This window comes from Pan troglodytes, chromosome 20 (genome assembly GCF_028858775.2).
Source record: "Pan troglodytes isolate AG18354 chromosome 20, NHGRI_mPanTro3-v2.0_pri, whole genome shotgun sequence".
NCBI classification, from domain to species: domain Eukaryota; kingdom Metazoa; phylum Chordata; class Mammalia; order Primates; family Hominidae; genus Pan; species Pan troglodytes.
The window spans coordinates 50,916,440-50,928,546 of record NC_072418.2 but is presented as its reverse complement, the minus strand read 5'-3'; the positions used below and the strand labels follow the sequence as shown (position 1 = coordinate 50,928,546).

General features: G+C 46.9%; 1 protein-coding gene across 1 annotated transcript; it reads left to right on the top strand.

The window, feature by feature from the left end:
* Positions 1-874: 874 nt before the first annotated feature.
* On the top strand, positions 875-11,898 carry CABP5 (calcium binding protein 5). Its single transcript, XM_054672930.1, has 6 exons — positions 875-937; positions 3,678-3,708; positions 4,532-4,675; positions 5,950-6,059; positions 10,950-11,097; positions 11,804-11,898. Exons 1-6 carry the CDS (start codon positions 875-877, stop codon positions 11,896-11,898), a joined length of 591 nt encoding a protein of 196 aa, XP_054528905.1.
* The last annotated feature ends 209 nt before the right edge of the window (positions 11,899-12,107 follow it).

Sequence of the window (12,107 nt, the reverse complement as noted above, 5' to 3'; positions counted from 1 at the left end):
AGTCACCGTGTATGCCCACTTCCTGAAATCCATGCTTGCATCCTGCTCACTCTCACACATTCCTGACTCACCCAGGAAAACTCCCTGAGGCCAGGGGTGCTGTGCTCTCCATCTCACTGCCCAGAGGCCAGTGTTGGAGTGACCCTTCACATGCTTGTTGGAACATTGAATAAATGATGCCGTCTGCTCTAATCCTCCATTTTCTTTTCTTTTTTTTCTTTTTTCTTTTTTTTTCGAGACAGGGTCTCACTATGTCAGCCAGGCTGGAGTACAATGGTGCAATCGTAGTTCACTGCAGCCTGGAGTGCAATGGTGCAATCATAGCTCACTACAGCCTCGAACTCCTGGGCTCAAGTGATCCTCCCATCTCTGCCTTTGGAGCAGCTGGGACTACAGGTGTGCACCACCAGGCACGGCTAATTTTTTTATTTTTTGTAAAGACAGCCTCTCTGTATGTTGCTCAGGCTGGTCTCAAACTCCTGGGCTCAAGCAATCCTCCCACCTCAGCCTCCCAAAGCGCTGGGACTACAGACGTGAGCACCACATCCAGCCTCTAATCCCCATTTATAAAATGCACTTTCCAATTCCACTCTGGGGATAAAGGCGTCACAGAACCTGACTCTGCATTTCCCCACCCATATCATTCAAGCCAGATGGGGAGGCAGGGACAGCTCTGATCCCTCCCCAACCCGGGTAGAGATTTCCAGCCCAGCTGTCACAGCTCTAAGACACAGGGACCGAAGGAGAAACCAAGAGAGGCAGGAAGAGGTGGCAAAGGAGTGCTAGAGAAGATAAGGAGGCTGAGCTCCGACAGGGAGCAGGGAGGAGGGGCCATCTTGAGACTGGTGCCCTGCGAGCTCCACCCCACCCCTCCATGCAGTTCCCCATGGGCCCCGCCTGCATCTTCTTGAGGAAAGGCATTGCTGAGAAACAGCGGGTGAGGTGGGGAGTGAGGGGGAAGGGCGGTGGGCAGGGCAAAGGGAGCAGGGGTGTGGGACAAAGAAGGGGACATGATGGTGCCACAGAACCAGGGGAATAGGTGGATAGAGCAGGAGCTGAGAAGGTACAAGAAATTCCAAGGACCCTGGTGGGGTCATGTAAGCCAGTGAGATAAACGGGTGGGGGTAAAATCAAAAGTCAGGAGCAAAGAGAAGGAGAGAAAAGGAAGAAAAATGAAAAGGGAAAGTGGGATGATGTCATTGTTGAGATTACCATCATTCTTTTCCATGGATGCTCATTGTGATAATGGTGGTGATGGTGATGGTGAGATGGTGGTGATGGTGGTGGTGATGGTGGTGATAATGATGAGGTGGTGGTGATGATGATGGTGATGATTATAGTGGTGATGGTGATGGTGGTGGTGGTGTTGGTGATGATGGTGATGATGGTGTTGATGATGGTGATGATGGTGTTGATGATGGTGATGATGATGGTGGTGGTGGTTATGATGGTGGTGATGATGGTGATGATGATGGTGGTGATGGTGATGGTGGTGGTGATGACGGTGGTGGTGGTGGTGATGGTGGTGGTGGTGGTGATGGTGGTGGTGGTGGTGGTGGTGGTGATGACGGTGGTGGTGGTGATAGTGGTGTGGTGGTGATGGTGGTGGTGATGGTGGTGATGGTGGTGGTGGTGTTGATGGTGGTGATGATGATGGTGTTGATGATGGTGATGATGGTGGTGGTGGTGTTAATGATGGTGTTGATGATGGTGATGATGATGGTGGTGGTGGTGGTTATGATGGTGGTGATGATAATGATGACGTTAATAACAGTAGCTGCCATTTATTAAGTCATTGCTCTGTGCCCAGCCCTGTGCAAAGGGATTTGCACACCTGATGTTATTTACACCTCAGAACAACTCATGAGGTCAGTGACTTTCATTCCCATTTTACAGGTGAGGAAAGTGAAGCTCTGAGTCATGAAGTCATTTGTCTTAAGCTTACACAGTTAGTAAGTGGCAGGGTCGGCCAAGTATAGTGGCTCATGCCTGAATCCCAGCACCTTGGGAGGCAGAGGCGGGAGGATCACTTAAGTCCAGGAGTTTGAGACCAGCCTGGGAAACACAAGACCCCATCTCTACTAAAAATACAAAAAAATAGCTCAGCATGGTGGCATGCATCTGCAGTCCCAGCTACTCAGGTGGCTGAGGCAGGAGGATCGCTTGAGCCCAGGAAGTGGAGGCTGCAGTGAGCCCTGATTATGCCACTGCACTCCAGCCTGGGCAACAAAGTGAGACTTTGTCTCGTTAAAAAAAAGTAAGTGGCAGGGTCGGGTTTGCTTGATTCCTGTGGGCATGCTTTTTAAAATTTTTTTATTTTTCCATATATACCAACTTGTCCAGATATGTGGGCATACTTTTCATTGTTAGGCTTTAAGATCACCAAAAAAAGAGAATAAAAAAGGCCAGGCAGTGGCTCACGCCTGTGATCCCAGCCCTTTGGGAGGCCAAAGCAGGTGGATCACGAGGTCAGGAGGTCAAGACCAGCCTGGCCAAGATGGTGAAACCCTGTCTCTATTAGAAATACAAAAATTAGCCGGGTGCAGTGGCAGGCGCCTGTAATCCCAGCTACTCGGGAGGCTGAGGCAGGAGAATCGCTTGAACCCGGGAGGCGGAGGTTGCAGTGAGCCGAGTTCGTGCCACTGCACTCCAGCTTGGGTGACAGAGCGAGACTGTGTCTCAAAAAAAAAAAAAAGAGAGAGAATGAAAAAAAGGGTGATAAGGGACTGCAAGGAGGGGATCAGATGAAAGAGAAGCTGAGGGAAAGGCTCCAGGGATAAAGGGAGATGGGAGGCTAAAGAGACCAGAGGTCAGTAGAATTTCCTTGTTAACATGCCATGTATATGTAAGCCCAGCCCTTCAGGTATGTGCAGGAGTAGGTGGGGCAGCAATAACTGGACATTCTCAGAGTGTTTAGGAACTGGTCATGCTGGCACTGACCCTCCTGCCTGAAAGCCATTGAATGCTGTTTCCATGCACAGAGATTCTAACCTTTGGCAGGAAGATTGGAGGCAGGTGAGAAAGGAGTGAATGGGGGCTCGTGTGAAGAATTCTGACTTGGGAGTCAGGAGCCCTGAATTCAAATCCCAATACTGTGTCTGACTTGCCCCATGACCTCCAGGGAGCAGGTGAATGCCTTCCTCCCTTGGGAGGGGATCTGCCGCTTGTGAGCTGTGTGACCTTGTGCAGGTTCCTTAACCCCTCTGTTCCTCAGCTTTCTCATGGGTAAGATGGAAACGAGATGTAGATCTGCATCACAGAGCAGTACTGAGGTTTAAATGAAATGATTGTGGAAACTGCCTGGCACAGAGTCAGCACTCTGAATGAGTTAGCTGTGGTGTGAAGTCTCGCTTTTTTCATCTGGAGATGGAGGAGACTGGACTCCCCAGTGTTTAAGACCCCCTTTGACACAATGTGATGGATGTTTGTCTAAGAAAGGAAGACAAAGGGAGATTGGGATTCATGGGTGGGAGAGAGACGTCGAGAGGGGGGTGGGGAGCCAAGAACTGTGGAACAGGAGTCAGGAGATGGGAAAAGGAATGGGAGGGATGGAGGAGGAGAGAGAGAATGGAAAGAGAACCACGAGAGAGTGGGGAGGAGCTTGGGAGAACAAGGAGATCCTTTGGAGAATGGGTGACCCTCTCTCCAAATTCCCTCTCACCTGCATTCCTTTCCAGGAAAGACCACTGGGACAAGATGAGATTGAAGGTAACACCATCTTCCCCAGTTGCTTCCACGTTGCCATCCACCCACCTGACCTGCCCTCAGTCCCTTTGTGCATTTCTGTATAAATTCCATTACATGGAATTTTTACAATCCCTCTCTCTTCCCACTCAACTGTAATTTTGTAGAACTCTTTCTCGTGGCAGTTGAAGGACCTCCCAAAGTATTTCGAAGGCATATCCATCCTCAAGTGTCTCCAAGACTCAGGAGTGAAAACAAATGAGTTTCTCTCTTGGTGACTTTGAGGTTCCCCATAACTTCATCCAGGAATCTGAAGGACGCCAGTGCTCTCATTTAGTGGTCTCAGGAATGATGCCTCTTTTGCTAACACATTTCATACATCACTCCTTTTTGAATTTTTTTTTCTTTTTTGAGACAGAGTTTTGCTCTTGTTGCCAGGCTGGAGTGCAATGGCACGATCTCCTCTCACTGCTACCTCCGCCTCCCAGGTTCAAGCGATTCTTCTGCCTCGGCTGAGGCAGCCTCCCTAGTAGCTGGGATCAAAGGCATGAGCCACCATGCCCAGCTAATTTTTTGTATTTAGTAGAGATGGGGTTCTGCCATGTTGGTCAGGCTGGCCTCAAACTCCTCACCTCAGGTGATCCACCCACCTCGACCTCCCAAAGTGCTGGGATTACAGGCATGAGCCACCACATCCAGCCTTGGTTTTTTTGTTTTGTTTTGTTTTGTTTCTAATGTACGCTCCTTTAAGGAGTCTCTAGTTGGAGCCTCATTGATAGCTTCAAGAGATGCCACTCTTCCCCACTGACTGCTTCAAGCTCCCCCAAAGTTCTCTCTTAACTTTCAGAGCTGCGGGAAGCATTTCTTGAGTTCGATAAGGACCGAGATGGGTTCATCTCTTGTAAGGATCTGGGGAATCTCATGAGGACGATGGGTTACATGCCCACGGAGATGGAACTGATTGAGCTCGGCCAGCAAATCCGCATGAACCGTGAGTCCAGGGAATGGGAGGGATGGCTGGGGTTAGGGAAGGGATCAGGGCAGAATTGGGAAGGATGTAGAGGTTAAGAGTAGAGTTGGGGGTGGAGAGGAGGATGAGAGGGACTAGAAGTCTGGAAGAAAACAGGTCAGATTCGACTCAGGAAGGCAGCATTTGAAGTGGTTAAAAGCTTTTAGAGATAGGTCTGGGTTCAAATCTCAGTTCTATTATTTACTAATTACAGTCATTTTGAAAAGTGAAGTTATCCGCTACTCTTGAGTTTCCATTTCCTCATCTATAGAGGAAGATGCCTCTCTCCTTACCTCATGGGACTGTGGAAAGGAAGAGATAAAGATGCTGATGCAGTTAAAGTCTTAGCCTCCAGTAAATTCTTATTAAATGTAGTTATTACTATCACCACTAAGATGCATCAGTGGAGCACGAGATTGGAGCTGTATTGGATGTTGGAAACAAACTTGGAGCTGGAGCTAATGTTGGTGAATACAGCTGCAAAAAGGATGGATGGATTTTTGGATGGAGATCATAACTGATTTTTAGATTTTAGCTAGAATAAAATTCCTGTTGAGGCTGGGCGCAGTGTCTCACACCTGTAACCTGTAATTCCAGCACTCTGGGAGGCTGAGGTGGGCAGATCACCTGAGGTTAGGGGTTTGTGAACAGCATGGGCAATATGGTGACACCCCGTCTCTACTAAAAATACAAAAAATTAGCCAGGCGTGATGGCGTGCACCTGTAATCCCAGCTACTCGGGAGGCTAAGGTACGAGAATCGCTTGAACCCGGGAGGCAGAGGTTGCAGTGAGCCGAGATCACACCATTGCACTCCAGCCTTAGCAACAGAGTGGGACTCTGTCTCAAAAAAAAAAAAAAAAAAAAAAAAAGCTATTGGGTTTGCTTCTGGGCATGTAACGAACTAAACAAGGTTGAATTCAAGGTAATGATAGTATTCATATTTGAAAAAAATTTGTATGCTCATTTAATTTACGCTCCCCTTTCTACGGGTCTACAGAGGAGGAGAAACATCTTAACCAACTGTCTGAAAGTCACACAGGCAGTTACTTCCACCATACCACACCCTATCCACTCCTGTTCAGGCTAGAGGGACATGAGTTTGGAGCTTGGTGTTAGCTGCTGGAGGGAGGAAGTCAAAGACGGCTCTTATAGGGCAGGGAGAAGGGAGCTGATCTAACTGACTCGAAGCACAAAGTGAGGTAACGGAAGGCCGGGGCTTGTGGGGTCTCGCTAATTCTGTGCCATCTTCCTCAGTGGGTGGCCGTGTAGACTTTGATGACTTTGTGGAGCTGATGACCCCCAAATTGCTTGCAGAAACAGCTGGGATGATCGGTGTCCAGGAGATGCGGGATGCCTTCAAGGAGGTGAGTTAACAGTGTCATGGTGCTGGTGATGGTAGAGGCAGACCCTCTGGGGTCTGCCTGTAATTAGCCAATGCCATGGACAGCACCCACCAACCAGGCCCCCACCCATTTTTTTCCAGCCATGGTGGGATCGATAAATAGGGAAGAAAAATAATGTATTCCAAACACCTGCAATGGATCAATGCCTCTGTATACTTTATCTGATTTAATCCTCAAAAAAACAAACCAACAAAAACAAAAACACACACACACACACATTAGGAGTAAGCAAGCAGTCGTGTATCCCAATTAAACAGATGAGAAAAGTGAGGCTCATGAAGATTATAAATCTTATCCAAGATCCTGCCATCTCTAGAATAAATGTTAGGACTTTTTTTTTTGAGACGGGGTTTCACTGTTGTCCCCAGGCTGGAGTGCAATGGTGCAATCTCGGCTCACTACAACCTCTGCCTCCCGGGTTCAAGCCAGTCTCCTGTCTCAGCCTCCCAAGTAACTGGGATTACAGGTGCGCGATACCACACTCAGCTAATTTTTGTATTTTTCGTAGAGACGGGGTTTCACCATGTTGACCAGGCTGGTCTTGAACCCCTGACCTCAAGTGATCCACCTGCCTCGGTCTCCCAAAGTGCTGGGATTACAGGCATGAGCCACCATGCCTGGCCAGGGCCTCTATTCTTAGTGCCTGTAACAGGAAGAATCCAAGAATTTGAGATCCCAGAAGGGAATGCAAAGTGGTCATCTGGTACAAGCCACTTGCTGCAGAGATACTAAAAAATATCAGACCCAGTGAGAATAACAGACTTGCTTATATCCCCTGATAAAATACCTTCTCATTCTGAGAGCTTTCAGCAACACAAGGTGAAAATAAAGAGTAGTAGAGTGTTTGGAAGCAAAGGATTTGGAACCAGGCAAACATGGGTTCAAATCCTAGGAGGCCTCCACCTATTGGCTGTGCAAGTGCCTCTCCCAGCTTCTTATAAAGATCTACAGCTGGCCGGGCTCAGTGGCTCACACCTGTAATCCCAGCACTTTGGGAGGCCGATGCAGGTGGATCACAAGGTCAGGACTTTAAGACCAGCCTGGCCAAGATGCTGAAACCCCGTCTCTACTAAAAATGCAAAAAAATTTAGCCAGACATGGTGGTGGGTGCCTGTAATCCCAGCTACTTGGGAGACTGAGGCAGGTAATTGCTTGAACCTGGGAGGCAGAGGTTGCAGTGAGCTGAGATCGCACCATTGCACTCCAGCCTGGGTTATAAGAGTGAAACTCCATCTCAAAACAAAAAGAAAAAGTTGTCTGGATTGAGAAGTGCTGTAAGTGTAACGTGAACACTGGATTAAGACTTAGTATGCTAATATAATTAGCATAACGTACTTGTATACTTAAGTAAACTTCTAGGCTAAGTATCCTAATTAAGCATGCTAAGCACCTACTAAGAACTTAGAACTTACTGCCTTATGAAATCCAGTGTGCATAAAAAGAATGCTACTTACATAGCTAAATTAATAATTTTTAAGTGGATTACATGATGAAAGGATAACACTTTAGATATATTGGGTTAAATAAAAGAGAATATTAAAAATTAGTTTCATTTGTTCCTTTTAACATTTTTTTAAACGTCACTACTAGAAAATTTTAAGGCCAGGTGCAGTGGCTCATGCCTGTAATCCCAGCACTTTGGGAGGCTGAGGCAGGTGGATCACCTGAGGTCGGGAGTTTGAGACCAGCCTGACCAACATGGAGAAACCCCGTCTCTACTGAAAATACAAAATTAGCTAGGCGTGGTGGTACATGCCTGTAATCCCAAGTACTCAGGAGGCTGAGGCAGAAGAATCACTTGAACCCGAGAGGCAGAGGTTGCAGTGAGCCAAGATCGCACCACTGCACTCCAGCCTGGGTAACAAGAGCGAAACTCCACCTCAAAAAAAAAAAAAAAAAAAAAGCTGAATAGTATTCCATTGTGTACTTATGCCATGTTTTCTTTATCCACTCTTCTGTTTTGATGGACACAGGTTGCTTCCATACCTTGGCTATTGTGAATAGTGCTGCCATGAGCAGGGGAGTGCAAACATCCCTTTGATATACTGATTTCAATTACTTTAGATACATACCCAGAAGTGGTATTGCTGGGTCATATGGCAGCTCTAGGTTTAATTTTCTAAGGAACCTCCATACCATTTTCCATAATAGCTGTGCTAATTTCCATACCCAGCAAAAGTGTACCAGGGTTCCCTTTTATCCACATCCTCACCAACACTTGTTATTATTCATCTTTTTAACAGTAGCCATCCTAACAGATGTGAGGTGATATTTCATTGTGGTTTTAATTTAAATTTCCCAAATGATTAGTGATGCTGAGCATTTTTTTCATGAACTTGTTTGCCATTTGTCTGTCTTCTTTAGAGAGATAGCTGTTCACGTCTTTTGCCCATTTGTCTTCTTTAGAGAGATGGCTGTTCACGTCTTTTGCCCATTTGCCTTCTTTAGAGAGATGGCTGTTCACGTCTTTTGCCCATTTGTCTTCTTTAGAGAGATGGCTGTTCACGTCTTTTGCCCATAGTTATTAGATTGATGCAAAAGTAATTGTGATTTTGCCATTAAAAGCAATATTTGTCGTTATGCAGTATTATTAATTATAGGCACAATGCCACACAGCAGATCTCTAGAACCTATCTTGCGTAACTGAAACTTTACACCCATGGTACAATATCTCCCCATTTCCCTGTCCTCCTAACCCCCAGCAACTATCCTTCTACTCTCTGCTTCTATGAGTGTGGTTATTTTAAGTACTTCATATGTAAGTGGAATCATGCAGTATTTCTCCTTCTGCGTGGTATATATTTAAATGCAATATTCAGCCTTACAAAAGAAGGAAATCCTGCCCCACACAACAACACAAATGAACCTGGAGGACAGTATGCTGGGTGAAATAAGCCAGGCACAGAAGACAAGTATTTCTAAGTATCTTGCTCGCTGCTCCGTGCTCAGTCCCAAGAACGGTGCCTTCCACATGGGCACTATTGACACTTTTTTTTTTAGCAATATGGATACATATATGTTGAATTAATGAACTGCCTCCAAAGCTCTGCCCTGCACACCCTTAACTAGTCTACCAGAAAGTCTAGTACGTTCAATTTCCAAAACATCGGGGAGTGAACTCTCCTTCTTGAGCTCTGCTGGTGCTAACTGGCTCAAACCACAACCATCTCCTACCAGGATGATCATGGCGGCCCTCTAATTGGTTTCCTGGCTCCCATCGTGGTCCTACTGTGGTCTGTTCTCTACACAACAGGGTTTCATGCTCACATTCTTTTAAAATGTATATCAGATCTGGTCACTCCCCTGCTTAAAATTCTCCAGTGGCTTCTTGTCTTACTCAGAACCAAATCCTGACAACGTCCCATGACACACAAGCCCCTACGTACTTGGGCCCTGCCTTCTGCAACACTGAGACCTTGTCTATTTCATGCTCATTTCTCCCCAGCTCACGCCTCCCTAAACACTCCCCGCTTCTGCCTCTTCCTCAAGTACACCTTCCTGCCTTACGGCACTTGTTAACTTGCAGCTTCCTCAGCCTATAGCTGTGTCATCCAAAATAAATACAATGTAAGCAGCATGGGTCATTTAAAATTTTCTTTCTCTTTTTTTGAGACAGAGTTTTGCTCTTGTTGCCCAGGCTGGAGTAGAATGGCACAATCTTGGCTCACCACGACCTCCACCTCCCAGGTTCAAGCGATTCTCCTCAGCCTCCCGAGTAGCCGGGACTACAGGCATGCGCCACCACGCCTGGCTAATTTTGTATTTTTAGTAAAGACGGAGTTTCTCCATGTTGGTCAGGCTGGTCTCGAATTCCTGACCTCAGGTGATCCACCCGCCTTGGCCTCCCAAAGTGCTGGGATTACAGGCATGAGCCACTGAGTCCGGCATATTCAGCTTTTAAAAAGAAGGAAACTCTATCATTTACAACAACATGAATAAACATGAAGCACATTATGCTAAGCTATATAAGCCAGGCACAAAAGGACAAATACCACATGATGTTACATGCAGAATCTTAAAAAATTGAACTCATGCAAATAAAAAGAAAGGTGGTTAGCAGAGGCTGGGGAGCCACAGAGAAGGAATGGACAGTTGCTTGTCAAAGGGTACAAAGTTTTGGTTAGACAGGAGGAATAACTTTTGAGATCTATTGCACAGCAGGATAACTATAGTAAATAATAATGTATGTTTCAAAAATCACTTAAAAAGTAAGTTTTAAATGTATCGCTGGGCACCTTGGCTCAGGACTGTAAGCCTAGCACTTTGGAAGGACAAGGTGGAAGGGTTGCTTAAGGCCAAGATTTTAAGACCAACCTGGCCAAAATAGTGAGACCCCGTCTCATTAAAAAAAAGTTTCGGCCGGGCACAGTGGCTCAAGCCTGTAATCCCAGCACTTTAGGAGACTGAGGCAGGTGGATCAACTGAGTTCAGGAGTTCAAGATCAGCCTGGTCAACATGGTGAAACCCTGTCTCTACTAAAAATACAAAAATTAGAGGGGTTTGGTGGCATGCACCTGTAATCCCAGCTACTCGGAAGGCTGAGGGACGAGAATCGCTTGAACCCAGGAGGTGAAGGCTGCAGTGAGCCGAGATTGCACCACTGCACTTCAGCCTGGGTGACAGGGTGAGACTGTCTCAAAAAAAAAAAAAAAAAGAAAGAAAGAAAAAGAAAGAAAAGAAAAGAAAAAAAACCCACAACAAAACTGTCTTTTGGAGCTGACGTTCTAGTGGCTCACATTCCCAAAGCTCTTATCTCAGTGCTTGACCCACAGTAAGCGATAGGTAAACTCCATCGTCTCGTGGCTATCATCATTGTCATTGCTGATATAATCTATTTCTGCTTCTATTCAGTTTGACACGAATGGAGATGGGGAGATCACCCTGGCGGAGCTACAGCAGGCCATGCAGAGACTCCTGGGGGAGCGGCTCACCCCCCGGGAGATCTCTGAGGTTGTCCGGGAGGCTGATGTTAATGGAGACGGCACCGTTGACTTTGAAGGTGACATTGACGGGGTGTGGTGGGGAGCGGGGGCAGCCACCGCAGGAATCCACTTCCAACTCACTGTCAGATTTTCCAAGTTGGCCACTCCTTTTCACTCCTCTCCAAGTTTGAGAATGGAAGCGGGTGGCAGGTTTTGGAAGCATTTGTTCTGTCCCTTTCTTCCCAGGCTATTCATTTCAAAGAGCTTGGTGTCCCTCACTTCCGGTGGCTCCGAGGAACACCTCAGCCAAGGCCCTTTCCTTCCCATGCTCAGGACGCCCTTCCGCCTTGCCCATTCCTTGTTAGTTTGCAGGGCACCTTTTATCCTAGGAAGAACTTGTCCCATCAGAAAGAGACTGGACTGGCTAGCAGCTGGAGCTCTGGGGTCAGGTTCAGGGGCTTCAAATTCAGGATCACCGCTGACTCAGCATGTGGCTTATGCTACTCCCTTTTTCTCTTTAAGGGTCAGTTTTCCCATCTGTAAAATGAGGTGGATGATGACACCTTTTGGAGAAAACTAAAAGAAATCATGCACAAAGCACCACTGTATTTTTAAATTTTCCTTCCCTGTCTTTGCTCAAGTTGTCCTTCCGTCTGGAATACCCTTTCCCCTCTCCCCTGGCTAACTCCTAGTTATGTTCCTGGAAGGTGCCTCCCACCTCTCTTACTGGGCTCCGTGTCCCTCTTCTGGCTCCCCAGTAATACCTCACGCTTGCTTCTGCAGTAATACGGATTCGTGGCATCTCCAGAGTTTATTGCCTATTTCCTTCTGAGACCGTGGACCAATTCCTTCATCATCACTATATCCCCAAATCCTAGCACAGAGCCTAGCATGAGTATATTGGATCACTGAATAAGTGAAAAGGATTGGGGTTCTACATGGATGAGAGGTGGGGTTCTTTTTTATGTGAGGCATAGAAAGGGCATGTCGGCCGGACATGGTGGCTCACGCCTGTAATCCCAGCACTTTGGGAGGCCGAGGCGAGTGGATCACCTGAGGTTAGTAGTTCGAGACCAGCCGGGCCAAC

Coding starts and splice junctions, on each gene's coding strand:
- CABP5 (XM_054672930.1), top strand. CDS start 875: ATGCAGTTCCCCATGGGCCCCGCCTGCATCTTCTTGAGGAAAGGCATT. Junction 3,709..4,531: donor GGGACAAGATGAGATTGAAG/GTAACACCATCT, acceptor CTTAACTTTCAG/AGCTGCGGGAAGCATTTCTT. Junction 11,098..11,803: donor CGGCACCGTTGACTTTGAAG/GTGACATTGACG, acceptor TTGCTTCTGCAG/TAATACGGATTCGTGGCATC.